This window comes from Motacilla alba, chromosome 2 (assembly GCF_015832195.1).
Source record: "Motacilla alba alba isolate MOTALB_02 chromosome 2, Motacilla_alba_V1.0_pri, whole genome shotgun sequence".
Taxonomy (NCBI): Eukaryota; Metazoa; Chordata; class Aves; order Passeriformes; family Motacillidae; genus Motacilla; species Motacilla alba.
Genome location: NC_052017.1, coordinates 4,102,013 through 4,118,460, shown reverse-complemented (window position 1 = coordinate 4,118,460; position 16,448 = coordinate 4,102,013). Strand labels below are relative to the sequence as shown.

The following is a 16,448-nucleotide window of genomic DNA, read 5'->3' as shown; positions in this document are numbered from 1 at the left end:
CTTTTCTCACCTTTGTCTATGTGGACTCACCCTTCAAGTCTGAATGAATGAAATGTGTATCCACAAACACCTCAAAAGTCAGGTAACAAACTTACCCAGAAGAAAAAACTTACATGCAGAAAACACAAAAATTGAGTCACGTTGCTAACTGAAGAATGGACACTGACATTTGAATTTATCCCAAAGAAAACGAAACACAATTCTCTCTCCCAACACTCTAAAGGAAAAAAAAAACCCAAAACCAAAAGCGGCTGGAGGTGTTGGGGAGCTGCCTGCTGTAGAGGAGGCAGGAAAAAAATTATAAAGGAGTTCATGAGGCTGAATATTTTGTGCTCCCAGTGACACATCTGGCTCAGCATCCGAGCTGCAAGCAGGCTGATATACCCACAGATATCACATCTTACAATGCATCTTCTGCTGTGCTGAATAGCTGCTGCATTTGGAGGAAAACAAATATGCCACAGTTTCAGTAAATACAAATTATTATTGAAAAAAATGTTGTATTGAAACTTTAGAGACAGAATGGACCATTCATTACCAGTATTAGAGTCACACTTGGACGAGCAGCTGCTCTGTGAGTAGAAGGTTTAAAAGAGAACTCAATACTTTAAAGAAGTTTTTGGGCTTTTTTTTTTCCCCACTTACAGAACAGAATCCAGCACTGAAAGTAACTGTTTAATCAATACCATGCTCAGTTTGGTGTTTCTTCCAACCCCCTGAAGAAGTGACAGAACACTTGACACGTCAAGCACCATCCAGTCACATCATGAAGCACTGATTAATCTGAAGCACTGATTTCATTTTTTCTACTAGAGCCAAGTAATAACAACAATAAGAATTGTCTCACACATCACAATTACTCTGAACAAAATTTCAGTGCTGTGTGTTCAACTACTTCATAAAATACCCCTCCCCCACTCTCCCTCCTTCTGAACAGGGCAGCATTTACAAAAATCAAGATTCCTAATTAGAAGGAAGTTGGCTTATCACATCAGCTTCAGAAGGTGCCAGAAGCAACACAGAACACTGAAATCCAGTGAAACCAGCAAAAGATTCCCCCATTCCTTCCTTTCCTCTGAAGTCTTTATCATCAGTTTTCATGTACCAACTCCACTGAACAGCAAAGACATAAGGGAAGTACCTCCAAGCCATTTTATACTCATTTCTAGTGGTAACTGCTTGACATTATCGTACAATTTTCCTTGTCCATTTTTTAAGGAAAGGGTCACAACACATGAACTGACTGGGCCCAGCCAGAAGTGAACAGTGATGTGATAAATAATTAATAAAACACAGAAGAGAGAGCAGATTTAACCAAGTGACCATCTGAGCAGCAGCTTAAGAGAATTTAAACAATTCCTACCTGGCAGTGAAACTAATGCAAAAAAAGAGCTTTAATGAAACAGCAGAGGAATTCAAACAGTGGGTTGTCAGGTTTCATTTTCTTTCCTGAGAGGCAATTTTGTCACTCCTGGACATTTCATTTCACCAATTTAGAATCCAAGGCCCACTGGTGCTTCCCCCACTTACTTATTTCTGAATCTAGACAAGATGCTCAGTGTAACTCCACCAAATTCAAGCAGCCTGCACAGCTCTGAAACAGCTCTCCTGGTAAAAATCACCAGTCCAACAGTGTAATGTTATTAAAACATATTCAAAAGCCTTCAATCCTCTTTTGATTTCCTTAGAAGAGTTTCCTACTTACACTGTGTTAGCACTCAAAATAAAACAGTATAAACACATATAGAGCTTAGTAATCTTTAACACTGCATTTAAAATAGCAATGCCACAGACTTATTTTACCTCAAGAAGCACCTGAAAGTTCAGCTATATTGATTTCTTCTAAAAAGATATGAATATCTGAGTGCCTTTCATTCAGTTGAAAAAAACACTCATTAATTAAATTCTCTTCAATATATTCTTTGAATTATTTTTTTTTAATCTTGTATGTTTTGATCTGGCCATTTTAGGAATGCTGTGATTTGTGTCCTGGTCTTGTGTACAAGTATTGCACAACTCCAGAACTGCTCACTGAGGCAGCACAGAGGGAGGATGAAAACTTGTGTGGACACCCATGCAATCTCTCAAGGCATTAGACATATTTTGAAAATAATTGTTTTGCAAAATGCAATCTGGACACCGCTGACTCCAGACCGTTCTGACTCACGTCTTTCTACAGAAAAAACAAGGTTGGTTTTATGTTTTTGTTTCTACTGAAGTCCCATTTTTTCTCAGCTGCAGTTTTGCCAGTAGCCTCACTTCTTTTTGCTTTCCATTCCCCAGCATAGTGGAAAAGAAAATTTTAGTAGCTTCCCATCCCTTTTTTTCCCTCAGAGGAATGTGTGCATACATGTTACACACTCAACTTTCCCTTCAGCATATCCAGGCTAGATTTCCCTCCTTTCACTCAAAATGTACCTTGGCTAGCAGGAGAAGTCTAAAAATACATGCACAGTCCCACCTCTTGGCAGAATTTTCAGGGCATTTTACCTCTGTGAGAGCAGTTTCAGCAGGAACTGTTACAGTTCAGGCTTTACCTCCACACAGAAATCTCCATCACTTTGATCTGCTCTCCTTCCCTCTCTCCCACCAAACAGCTCCCTGCTCTTTCTCCTGAGCTTTTCAGAATTCAAACACAACCAGCAGAATTCAAACCAGAATAAAATGGACTGGGCAAGGGAAGGAAGGAAGCAGCTGCATCAGACATGAAAAACTGTGTGAAAAGCAGAAAGGTAAAGAATCCATAGAGACAGCTCCATTTCTGCCATTATTCTCCACCACGGATTCACCTGTTATTTGCAATCTCAGAGTCCTGGAAACTGTATGGAAAACTTGGCATGATCTGCCATATTGAACTAAAATTCTTCAGTTCATAAGACAAATGCTCTCAGTGTTATCAGATTTATAAAGAAGAAATTTGTGTTGCACTGTTTGTATTCTACTTGTATTTGCATCTGAAATCTCCATCCATTCATTTGACTCATTAAACAAAACTTAATAACCTGGAAAAATGGCCAAAAGCTGCTATCCCTGGACTCAGCACGCATTGAATATAAGTGGACTGCTCAGTTAAAAAAAGTCTAAATAATATAAATGGACTGCTTAGAAAAAAAAGGTCTAAATAATAATGGTTCTCTTGATTTGTTTTTATGTCGCTGAAAACCCTTTAAAATGATGTTCAGAAGGTTCCACTATGCTCCAGTGGAACACATTTTAACCTTCCTGTAATCAAGAAAGGGAACCAAAACTGGGGACAACTCAGCAGCTGAAATTTTATGAGAAGTCTCCATTTTTTTAGTGTCTTAGGTTTTAAATGTTGGCTGTTTACAGAATGTAAAGTGCCAACACCCACAGCAGAAATATTAGTTTAATATTAAAGATGAATAGACAGAATTAGCAATCCACCATCAAATCAGTAATTTTTTTCCTGTACCTCACAGCTGTTCCCCACGAGGGAAATCTGTTAGGACAAAGCTTTGGAAGCAGAATTAATCCTTGCTTACAAAACACCCACATGACAGCAAAATAAGACAAAATCCTGACCTTCTGAAGTCCTCCATTCTCCTCCACCAAAGGAGGCAGAGCACTGGTGCTGTTGGTGGATGGTGGCTCGACATTGTAGTCACGAAAGCAGCAGAATAAGGTGCTAAAGATACTTCGACTCCTCTGCTTCTTCAAGCTGATATTACATTGGGACACTGGGGGAAAAAAAAACACACAGCAGAAAAATAAATTCATGTGGTACAGACCTGGTTTTCCAGATTATGACACCTGAATTGAAGATGTAAGGGTTTCTATACCCAGAAATTTTTGTCAAGTCTTAGGATTACTGAGATTTTCCAGCATATTGAGACTGCTCTTGTTCTTTTTAAACACATTTTTCCCCTTGCCAGACTCGTATAGTGACATCCTGGAACTCTGCATAATCACACTGAGACAACACGCAGAGTTTTCCCAGTAACATCCAAGGTGGATACTGTAATTACACAAAACAACTCACTGCTAGAATTTATCTCTGGACTGAGGAAGCAAAGAGATCTAGAAACCAGAGATGCACTAAATGCCTACTGGAGTGTTTCTACACAACTACACAATCACGTGTGGAACATTTACAAATCCTCCAAGGGTCAGGAAAATTTCTGAGATGTTTCTGAGTTTCCTCTGTTACTGTATGACAGAATTGCTTGAGGACAGAAGACACAACACAGAGGCTACAAGAACAAGGGTGGTACTAAAACAGGAGCCCTGGCCTTGACTTTCAACTCGTTTATTGGTTTACCAGGATAAAAATAACTCTAAAGTGGTAAAAAATTACGTACAGCTGAATGGAAGCAAGTGTAGCATTTTTGAAGAATGAGAACTGTAGTTGAAAGCAATAATTTAGAGAAAAGAAATGCACCTAAGACATCTAGGGATTCCCCTAAGGAAAAAAAAACAAACAAAACAACTCCTGAATACGCATTAAAATAAAAAAGAATAAAAGAGTTGGAGAAAAGTTTTAGAATGTTTTAAGTAATACTTGATTTGTTCACCAAATATTTTAAAGATCTATTATCATGCTTGTAAACAATGTTCATTTAGAAGTATTTCTTTCCTATTTGGGTAGGAAATCAAACCCCCCCCCCCCATATAACTATATAACTATACCCATCCCATAGTTAAAGGGTAAGTGAAATTCTTAGTAAGTTCCATCATTTCCATATTTGCCAAAATACTTTTCCACTTTAAGGCAGTGAGCAGTGCCCAGGTTCAGCTATTAATTGCTATGAAGAGCAAAGTGTACCAATATCAAAACCTAAATGGGTTTTATAGACTTTCACCATTTCAAAAAGTGCTCCCGTAACAGGATGAAGTCACAACTGTGCAGAGATTTGCGTGCTTAAGGAAGTGTTTCATTACTTTAAAAACAGCTGTAAACTGAAACCAACCCAGCATCATTTATCAATATTCCAGGCAAACAGAAAACACAGAAGAACTCTGGCCACCAGTGCTACAAGTTCTAGTAGAAGACTAATTCTCAAAATGTCATATACTGTTGGCAACAACAGTTTTAGAAATCCCCAAAGGATACCTGGGGATTTTGTTGGGAAGGACATTTTCAAAGCACTCAGAAAAAATGGTATTGCAGCACAAGCGAGTTGCAATATAATCCTGGCAAGGAGAACTTCTTTCCGACATTAAAAATTGAAATACACTGAAATTAGAACAGGAGGAACAATGCTGCATGTCCTGCTGCCTACAGCTACTGCCACGGAAACCTTGCTAATAACTTCTGGCTTGTTTTCAGCCTCTACTTAAAAATATGAGGGCAAATTATCTCATTTGAATGCAAGTATCAATTACAGCAGGGTGCTTAAATTCCTAACTCATCACCTCAGCTGCACAACAGATCAATGGGAACACCAAAACCACTCCACAACTGGTACTTGTATCATCTCTACTTACTGTAGAAAGAGACAATAAATTGTCTAAATAAACATTTAAAAATCTCTGGACAAAAAATGCTGATTGGTCCAAATCTTCTAAGAATACTTGGATCGAATCATACATTTGAAATCTGGCCACTCCCTTCACTTAGTGAAACATTTTACTAGAAAAAAAATCCTTCATGTTGGTTTTTAGTCTTGAAAATTCTGCCATTCCTAACACAGTGCTGTTTCAAATAGGTCTTTGCACTCACTGAAATGTTATTTTAACAGGATTTTCTTTAATAAGGTATTATAGAGACTTTACTTAATAAATGAGAATTTTGGATGCAGTAAGGAACAGACGTTTTCAGGTGGCTTTATGTGCTGTGTTACATTAAAATACAAGTACTGCACACACAGAAAATGTTTGCACCCATATCTCATTTTTAGCAACTCTGACAATGTTGTGCATCATGGAAAACAGTTCCTCCTTCCTCAGCTACCCTGAGCCACCTGCAATCTGTGTGCTGTTTACTGGATTTCTTCTCCTTGAAGCAGTGACAGCACAAATATAACAACTATAAAGGTACAAAGAAGCATTGATGTTGAATTACCAACATAAATTTAGGCATTCTGGATGGCAGCAAATTTTAAAGAGAAAAAACTGCTGAGGACAAAAGCTGGCATTCCTTAAAAAGTTCACAGGTGAGAGCAGATACTAACAATAATGGAAGGGTAAACTGAGTTATCCAAAATGCAGGTCTGAGCAGCATCCAGCATATGGAGTTAAAAAAAAAAAAATTAAGATTTTCTTTTCTCCCCCCTCCATCTGTTAGAAGCTACAACCTCAGTTTCTGGAGCTGATTTTCTCCCCAGACACTGAACCATCATTACCCCAGCACACTGAACACCGAGGACACTTCAGTGACGTTTTCCCTCTCAAACCCTGCACACGGAACACGTCAACACCATGGCCCAAAAAAGCCCAGGCAGAGCAACCCCACAACATGAAAATCTGTTATCTGTGAAAGCAGAGAAGACTGAGAGCAGCAGGAATCTGCAGGAGGGTTGCAGAAGGATCAGGGTGAGCTGGAGAGCTGCTCTCTCCTCCCACCACCCCGGGTTCACTCCAAGTGCAGCTTAAGGACCTCCTCACCTGAACACACCAAATGTGTGTGTGCAACAATCCGCAGCAAATTCCCCTTTCATGGCCTTGGCCCATCACTTTGTGAACCTACACCAACTTTTAGAGCCCGCAGTATCACATGGCAGGGAAGTCCACAGCTCAGCCAAGAGTTCAGCTGCTTCAGAACTCCAAGCATCCTTGTTTTTTACCTTTCTGCAGGCCCCAGTCGGTATTTTTGATGCAGGAAGAGAAGGACTGGAAGCACACACAATACCCAGGATGAAAGGAAGAAATTCCACCTTGAATTTATACACCCACACAATGCTTTGTTCTCTTGCTTTCCTAATAATTCCTAATATCTTACTTGAGGTTTACAACAAGTGAGCATTGGGCTAATGTGATTTTTCAGATCTGATTATAACACCAAGATCTCTTCATTAGAAGGGATTTCAGGCATCACTGCAAATATAAATCAAGAATTCTTATATCTTTCCATGCAGAAAATGTCACATGTATCTACATTTAATTCCATCTGCTATTTTAAAGGCCAGTCATTCAAAGTCATGCTGCCTTCCTACAACTTTTCACAGTTAAATTTGAAATCTATATACAGATGCACATATAAACACACACATCTATTTACATGCACTAACAAACACCTGACCTTTCCCCTCACTAATTCTGAGCACTTTATTTCCTTTTCCATGTGCTTCAAGGCCACATTGAAGAGCAGAGTGCACAGATGCAGCACTGCTTCACTCCTGGGGGTCTGCAAGAGTGAAGTACTTGGCCAAATTACCTGAATTTGTAAAACACGATTTGCAGCCAGGGTCAGAAACAGCACAGTCTAGAAGGGAAATAACTCTGGTGCAGACTGCCCCCAATTTAGGGTCTCACCTGTAATTTCCAGATGCCATTTCTAAGGACAAGCCTCACTGCCCAGGACCCCCATGCCACCCACGGTTTGAGGGCATGTTAATCCCTGAATTGTCTGGAATCCAAAGACAGTCCCAGAACTGTGCTTATGGAAGTCTTCTGGTAAGTCTTAACAAACCCACAGCACTGCTAAGGCTGGGGAGGAGCCCAAGGAAAGATAATTTTTAAAATAAATTTCTGCAATCACATAAACTTAAATGGAAGGTATGGAGCCATACTGGGTGGTTTCCAAGAGAACAGGGAGAAAAAGGCCATAACAAACCCCTAGTATTAACACATACAGGGAGAATAACTCAAATGTTAGAACAGAAATTAATACAAGAGGTGCTAATAGAAGCAATTTACAGCATCTTCTCCAAGCTCCTTTCACACACAGGAAAGAGGAGGCAGAAGGGCTGTGCTGCTCTCCCACCAGGACATTTCCAGCAGAAGCACAAGTTACAAAGCCAAGAAAAAGATTTTCCTCTCATGCACTGTACTCTACATAAGTTTAGTTGAGGGCTTCCCCCATCAGATTTTGCTGTGGTGGTGTGAAATTACAAAAGCAGATTCTTGTGCAGCCGCAGCACCACAAAGCCCTTGCTGCTGCAGGAAGCCACCTCAGGATGACTGGAAGGCTCCAAGCCCACCCCTCTGCAGCCAGGAGTCAGCTCATTACTGCTGAATTTGTCCTAATTAAACGAATGCAATATCCAGCTCTTCCAAATAATATAAACTGGGTAATGAGGAGACTTCCCTGCCTACAGATGAACTCCCTAAATGCAATAAATGAACATCTGGGTATGGCGAGCTCTCACCATGAGTTTGTTTATAACACAGGATGGAAAGAGGCGAGTCAGAATGAAGTGATATTAAACAAAGCCTTTCTTCAAAGGAAGCAGTTTTAAAATCTATACAAGATTAGAAATGCCTAATTTCTCCAACTTCTTAAGAGGCTCTACCTGATCTTCTCAGAAAAAAGAAATTTTATATCCCGCATGCCTCAAGACAGAAACAGTTAAATAGAAAATCATCAAGTTGCTGACACAGCTCCTCTTTTTGTGATGTGACCAGGACAGAAATTGTTTTACAACACCTGGTGCCAAATCTGCATGGCATGCTCTCACAACTTTGGTTTTGAAATGCCACTTGCAGTTTATCATTGACAGGTTTCATCTCCTGTGTAAACTTTGCAGCAAATATAGCAATAAAAGCACTGTCACATATCTGAAATAACCACCCACAACTGGTTTAACCTTCAAGAATGTAAAGCCCAAGCAAATTGCTCTGCTTAAATTCAGCATGTGAAGACCAAGAATTACATTAATTTCAACTGAAACTGGCAATCTTTCTCCCCCCAGCAGCACAATTAAGTAAAAGTAAGGTTTTGAGTTTTTCACTGAAATTATTACTTTGAAGGGAGAGATCCCAGACTAGTTTAGAGAAACAAAAAATCTTTCCAAAACATTTGACTCTCCCTCTCCACCAGCCTTTTTCCCAGGCATTCCGTTAGTAGTTTGCTCTGGATGGAGTTGATGGGCAAGGAAAAAAGCTTGAATACATAAGGCAGGTGAGGGAAAAATAACCAAGTAACTTATTTTTATTTTTGAGAGAATTTCTTTAGGTCAGTGCCCTTGGATCTGAAAACAAATGTGATTTAGGAGCTTTTAGGGAATTCTAGGAAAAAACTGAACATTACTCTTAGTAAATGATTCCATGATGCCTTGGAAAACAAGCTTATGAGTTGTACCTGTATGCTAGGATGAAATAGCTACACAAGAACTGCTTTTCCTACAACTTATTCTTCTATCTACTTACTCTAACAGAAACTATCCAGTGGATATCAGAAACTACAGTTTCACTTCCAGACCTTCCAAAGTCCTCTAAAATACAATTTCACGTAATACCTAGGACAAAAATCATCAGGATGGATGTTAATTCATCCATCAATTCAGCTACTGCCGAATGAAGAAAAAAGAGCTCTACCTAACCAAACAAAGCTTTGGAAATGTTTCTGTTGCAGCAGCCTTAAAGCTAAAAACACCCCCTTATTTTACCCTACATAAATTATTCATTACAGTCCTCAAATCTGGGTAGATTAAATATCTGCTGTTGGTTATTGGATGCTCATATTTTAAGGATCAAAGGTCGTGAAATTCTAAAGTCACTTTTAAAAAACACGACTGAGAACTCAGCACTGCTGTCTCTCTAAGGGCTGTGATGCTTCATGAAGTGTAGCCAGTAAATGTTAAAAACACCAACTGCACACAGAAGCCTGTTAAATGACAAGGAGGGATAAGAAACCATGAAAAGGCTCAAAACAGCACAAGAACCTGATGGATCTCAAGACAAATTCCAAAACCTTTCAAAGCTGTTGGTGCACTTTAGCCTTCTCACTGTGGTTTGGCTGGACACATATGTATGATGGTATAACCTTCATGCATGTGTCAGCTTCTCATATAAGCCATGATTTAAACATCTTTTGCAGTATTCCATTTAAACATCTTTTGCAGTATTCCACAAGTGAGGAGAGCTGCTACTAGGCAAGATCATGTAAAAATAAATTCATCTGTCAGAGCCCAACTCTGGCATTTATGCAGCCCTAAGACCAAAAGCAGATCCATGGCTTCAGGGGCATCCACATTTCAGAGCAAAGCTCAGAAGTTAAATACTGCTTTAAGAACCCAATTAACCTGCTGAACCATGTTCTGAGCAAAATACCTTCAATTTCAAATTAAACAGGGCAGATTTTGGCTGCCTCCTCCCCTGCTCCAGTGCCTGACAAGCTGACAGGGCTACACCGAGACCACTTCCAATTCTGAGAAGGAGCACATGTAGATCTGTATCTCCAAAGGACTGAAAAGTAGGGCTCCTGTAATCCAGGAAGGAACTAATTAACAAGCAGCACTTTCATTCTTGTGCCTGTATTGCTTGCCACCGAAACAGCCACTGGGACAGAAGATGGATGAGGATACAAAGGAGAAGTTAGGAGATGCTCAGCTCCAGTAACTCCCCCAGCAAGAGGAGCCAGGGAGCTGCTGTACCTTTGCCTTTGGCATAAATACCCGGGCAGTTCTTAGAGAGGAGCTGAATGTGCCCATCCAGCCTTGCCTGTGCTCTCCTTGGAGCAGCCAGGATGGATGTGCCCCATCCTTCAAGGTTTACTTGCGCCCACCTCCTTTTCATACAGGGCTGAAAAACTACTGAACACACTAAGAAAGGTGCTACAAGGATATACATCAATTTTTAATGCACACGCACACAGTTCACAGTAAAATCTTTTCCTAGTATTTGCTTTTTTTTGAGAAGAGTGATAGCAGCTCATAGCTTCCAGAGCAGCCTGTGAACACACATGCTCAAAATACACATATGCTTAAAGAAAGTAAATTATTAAATAAGTAAATAAGTAAGTAGCCACGCCCCACAATCACCCTTCCATCAGCTGATAGTCTGAAATATGTACAAAGGACCAGAAACACTTAAGAACAAAAAAAAAAAGATGAAAAATTAAAAGAAGTAACGCATTCATCTGACACTACACTACTCTCATTTCACACTACACTCAAGGCCAGGTTTGCAGCACTGCACTTCAGTGCTAGCTGGCAGAAGTCGCTCAGCTCCAAGCTTTTTGCCTTGAAATCTTTCACTCCTGGAGTGAAATTCATGTAGTGTAAAAGCAATGCTTCAAACCAGTTTAAGGGCCAAGTAAAACACAGCAAATAATGAGAAAGTAGCTGCAGTGCCACAAGATTGCCACGGTTTGTAACTGGGTGGTAAACCAAGCTAACTGAAGTATGCAAGCAATGCTATGGAGATGTATTATGATACAAAATAAACAGAACTTTCTGCAGGGGCATTATGGAGCCATTTCCCTGTCCCTGCAGCACTTCAAGTGTTTTGCCTCACCCCAATAATTTATAAATATTACAGAGCAACAGCCACACACTGATACATTTACAGCACCAGCACACCCTAACAGTTCCCTTTAAAAATGGTATTTTTTTCTGAAAAATGAAGCATTTGGGCCTCTGTGGTGTTTCTCTGCTGTTTGAGCAAGGTTGGAGCTGCTGGATCTGGATATTTTCCCAGCGCCGAGGTTTGGAGCGGCAGTTGAACAGGAAATACTGCACAGTCTGTGCATGCATTACATTCCTGTCCCGCCCCGAGCAGCCGCCAACAAACAAACCTTTCTTCTAGTAAAAGAGAGAGAGAGAAAAAAAAAATACACTGCACAAAGTTCACCAGCAGATGTGGCCTGTGAATCCAACCCAGCCTTTTCTGCTGATAAAAAGAATTTGATGTATTTGCAGTGTTGGTGTAACGTCACGGTTTGGTGGAGCTGGGTCAGCAAAGACCTGGCAGTTTAGAGCTGCAAAATCCGCACTGCTGAGGTTCCCTGAGCTGCTGCACCCACGGCAGAGGCTTTCTCTCGGGGAGGGTTTGCCAAATATTACAACAGCTTACAATAAAAAGGATTGTTCTATTTCCATTTTACTCAGCATTTAAGTTTGTTTTCCACCATCAACCACACACAGCAACCAGATCAGATGTTTGCGTATCTCAACTCGATTTCGAATCACTCCAAGGTTGGCCTGTTCGAAAACAAAAAAATTCTGGAAAATATTTAATAATGATTTGTTAAATACTTGGTCAGGAAGACAAAGGAGAAACAAACAAATGGGAACAGGAGCAGCACACGGGGTCAAAATGGCCGGATCTCGGCGCTTGTCAGTCAGGGCTGATCCCCTCTGACATGAGGAGAGGATCCAAGTGGGAACGCAGGGAAGTGAATGTAAACAAGCACGTGTTTATAGAGCAGAAATATGTCCAGCATCCGCTCTGCTCCAGCCTCTGCTGACGTGGGACACGCTGGGAAAGGCAGGGAAGAACAATTTGCTCCATCCCCAGCAGCTCAAACCCAGGGGAAAAGCAGGAACAGGCGAGCAACGGGTGGCACCTGGAGCCGTCACACAGCCCAGGCAGTAACTGCTACCCCACACATTAATTTAACTCACAGCTGGCATCATCATCATCATCATCTTTAAAAAAAGTCTTGGAACCAATGCTGATAGAAGAGGAAGGGTATTTTCTAATTGCACCGGCTATGAACAGACAGAAGGACGGACACACACACAGCCTCTGCAGCCCCAGGCCACATTTTCCTGAAGAATTTATGCCATGGAATTAGTGTGAAGTTACTAAAGAGCTGCAAAAACCTCTTTTTCTGTGCTCCCCACCTAGCCACAAAGCTTTTACCCAATCATTGGTTTTTCAAGACAAAGAGAGATCCAAACCTAAAGAATATTGCTGGACATGGTACCTAAAATCAGTTTGTTTCCTCATCAGATCTGTTCAGTTTAATAAACTGCCCTTTATAAGGGTTTTAATAGGGTTTTCTTTCCCCCCAGTGGCCAAAATTCAGAGCCTGGGGTTGTGAAATTAAGCAGAGCTTCTTCCTACCTCCTGCCACACGCAGGTTGACTCAAATTTAAGTGACAGTTTTAGTTATTCTATTTGAGTTGAAAAGTTTAAGACAAGTGGTTCACCAAACACAAAGGTCGAAGAAATTCCTCAACTCTCTACCCCAAAAAATACCATTACACCTCCAACCAAAGCTTTATCAAAACCTTGCTCATCTGAGGAGAATAAGCTTAATTTAATTTTCCTAAATATAGCCCAAAGATGTTCCCATAGAGACAGCAACATTCTATATGGTACTTTTTGCAGCAAATACTTCAGCAAGACATCAAATCCAAAGCATTAGTCTATTTTTGCAAGCTTTCTCCTCTCTTTCCTAGGAACAGCTCTTCTCTAACAAATTCATCTTGCAAAAGTATGTTAAAGGGTGCTCCTCTGCAAAGAAAAGTTTTGTTTCTCCATTTTGCCTTATGAATTTTTCATTCTCTCCTGGGGATATTTTCAGGCCAGGCTACAAGTCTAATTCCTGCCAGGGAAATTCACTCATCCAAAGTTTGCTCCCCAAAAGACACATCCCTAATAGCAAAAAATCAAACTGGGACATCTTTTCTGCAGATCCTTTGACTTCTCTTTCTAAGCCCCATTTATTTCTCCCAACCCACTGGTATTTTGTGGATATTGAGTGCAGGTCTCATAAAACATTCACCCTGTGATGCTGCTTCTGGTGACATGGTCTACAGAACCAATTTCAGTAAATTCTGAAAAGATTCTTAATGGAGCAGGGAACAATGTGTGACCACATATGAAATATTTATCTTGTTTCTTTTGAAGAAAAATAGAGGTGGCTTAGCTTCAAAAAGACACTGACTTAAACAGAGATGCTGATTTATTTGGTGTCATTACTGTTTTTCCCCATTCCTCCATGCCCCTCCTCAAACTTCTCTGTATTATGAAACCCAGATACAAAGGAATAAAGAGGAATCCCACTCACTTGGAAGAGGAAACTTTCTCTGAATCACTGTATTATGTGTGCTTCAGTCATTAATAGAATCTGAAAGTAACAGCTGTTTCTAACAACTAAAATACTCTTAAAATCAATTTACAGGCATCATACAGCAAGTATAACTCAGCAGGTTACTTGAATCCAGCCCTTCTGGGAGCAAAATAAAACCATCAGGTTTTGATTATAAACTTATTTGTTGCAGGGATTTCTCAAGAAGAGGTCTGGGTTACACTGGAGTGTATCTGCTGGGACTGAATCTCACTTGGGGAAATTGTTGCCAAGGTAATTTCTTCTCCAGCTTTAGCTTTCATGAAGCAGATTTTACCCTATCTTGGATTACTCTTCATAACTCCTTTTTTAAAGACAATGACAATATTTATAGATATGTAATACAAATGCCTATTACAAAGAGAAAAATGTTATTTTATTTGCTGCCTTCTTCTTCAAGCTGTTGAATCCACCCTCACCAGTTAAGCTGGAAAGGATTTTGATCAATTTACGTTTTCAGCAAAACCTACACATCTTCTGTAACTATTTTAGATCTGAAGTAATTACAATATCAACCACTGTGGGTTTTCAGTTCAATTGAAGTGTCACCTGCAGAACAGCAGCTCTGCCAGGTATCTCTGACAAAAAATTGAAGCTGTAACAGAGCATCTATTGTTACACACTAAGTAAAGAAGTAAGAAAAATCCCCCACAGAAGCACATTCCAAAGTCTCATTAATAATTTGCTAAAATATCTCACATTGCCCTCTCTCTTTCACTTTTCAAAATCCTTTTTTTTTTAAATATTAATTGTGTTTTCAACTGATTCCAAGAAATAAGCTGGAAAATATTCAACCCTAGCTCTTCTGACCTTGTACTTAGGAGTCATGAGTATTTTATCTATTCAGCATTCCCAGACCATTAAAAGCAGCACATTCCCACCTGGAAATATGATATTTAGAAAGCTAAAACTAGATTAAGAATGAAACAAAAGATACAGGAAACTGCAAGCTCTGTGTGATAAAGTGACTACAGTTTTGACAAAAAATAAAAGCAGTGAAACTTGATGAACTTCCAGCAATTCCTTTCTAGAACAAAGCCACAGTTTACTGCCTGTTGAGAAATTCTGCTAATAAGAAAAATTATTTTAAAAAGTTTTAAGAGGAGGCGATTTTTTAAAAAGCTTTTTGGTGCCTTAAAGAAGCACTCAGATGCCTCCACCACGCTGACAACTGAGCTGCAGGTTGGAACAGCTGCAGACACGTTTAACTGCCTCTCTTCTGACCTATTTGAAATATCTTAAACTTCGTACTAAAGGAATGCACAAGATTTAATGCCCATGCTTCATCTCCTGACAATTCTGTAGCACTGAGAGCAGCCCACTTGCTATTTCACAGAGGAGTCATGAGAAAGTATGAACAACTGAGCGCTGGGTAACGGAGGATATTAAATAACCACTGTCTTCAGGATGACAAGTTTAGAAACTTTAAAAATAAACTGTTTCCTTAATTATATTAGAGGGAAAAAAACCCAACAAAAGCAGTACAGTGATTTTTTGCTGCTTACTGGAGCAAAAATAATGATAATTTTAACTATGTTGATTCATTCTACAAACCCCACTCCTGTTATCCCCAAACAAAGGCCACATATTGACCTTACCAAAGGTAGACTAAAAGGAACTAAAAAAAAAAATCGCACCTGACCCCATTAACAAGGCAGAAACTCTTCCCTTGCTTACTTCTTCAGCATGTGCCTTTGTGCTAATTTTAAGAGAGAATCCAGGCATGAGGCAAGAGAAATTATTCTAATTCTGCTTCTTGTCCAAGCAGCCTCTCTTAGCCTACATTCCTGCCCGAGCTGTTTATGCAGAACACTACAGATCAGCTGGTCTCTGCCCAATCTGGCAAAAAACCCCTGCTGCTTTCCTCCAGCACTGATGCAGAGGCAAGGGTGAGCTGTGTATTTAGCACATAATGATGCAATACTATCCCCACTGCTTTGCATCCTTCTTTCTTGGCATGAAGGAGACAGATTTTCACCACTTACATTAAAGAGATCACAGAAGGGACACCTTCCACTATCCCCGGCTGCTCCAAGCCCTGTCCAGACTGGCCTTGGACACTTCCAGGGATGGGGTGAGACATCTTACAGCCCTGCTGTTGCTAGAGGTGAAGGAAGACCATTTCATCTCCTAGGGAGGCAGTAGTCTTGCCTTACCTCCAGTACTTTCAGTAGCAGAGATCCCACTCTGGCTCAGGGCCAATGAGCTCAGGCAGGAGCCCTGAGCAGATGATGGATCAAGCACATTTCCTGCACTTAGCTCAGATGGGAAACCCCAGGCATGAGGACCCATAAATGCTGGATCACATGAAGTCTATACCTACAGAACTTCCCAAGCACTCAGAGAGCCATGCTGAGTTCTTGCTGCTCCTCCTCTCCCAGCAGGTAACAAGCTCCAAGCCGAGGGAGCCCAGCCAGCACTGCCACCAGCATCGCTCCTCTTCAGCTACTTCCAGCTCCCCGTGCTGCTCTCACCACCCCAGCCCGTGCCCCTCTGCAGTTCAGGTGACTGCACTGACCCCACACACAGG

The 16,448-nt window shown here is 40.5% G+C and overlaps 1 protein-coding gene across 5 annotated transcripts in view; it reads right to left on the bottom strand.

Annotated features, from left to right (window-relative positions):
• Positions 1 to 16,448, bottom strand: part of CTDSPL (CTD small phosphatase like) — an 81,441-nt gene that overhangs the window by 31,934 nt on the left and 33,059 nt on the right. For all 5 annotated transcript variants that reach the window (XM_038130002.1, XM_038129999.1, XM_038130003.1 and 2 more), the window contains exon 2: positions 3,544 to 3,698. In XM_038130002.1, the coding sequence (XP_037985930.1) occupies positions 3,544 to 3,698 (155 nt within the window). The remainder of the gene's footprint in view (positions 1 to 3,543; positions 3,699 to 16,448) is intronic.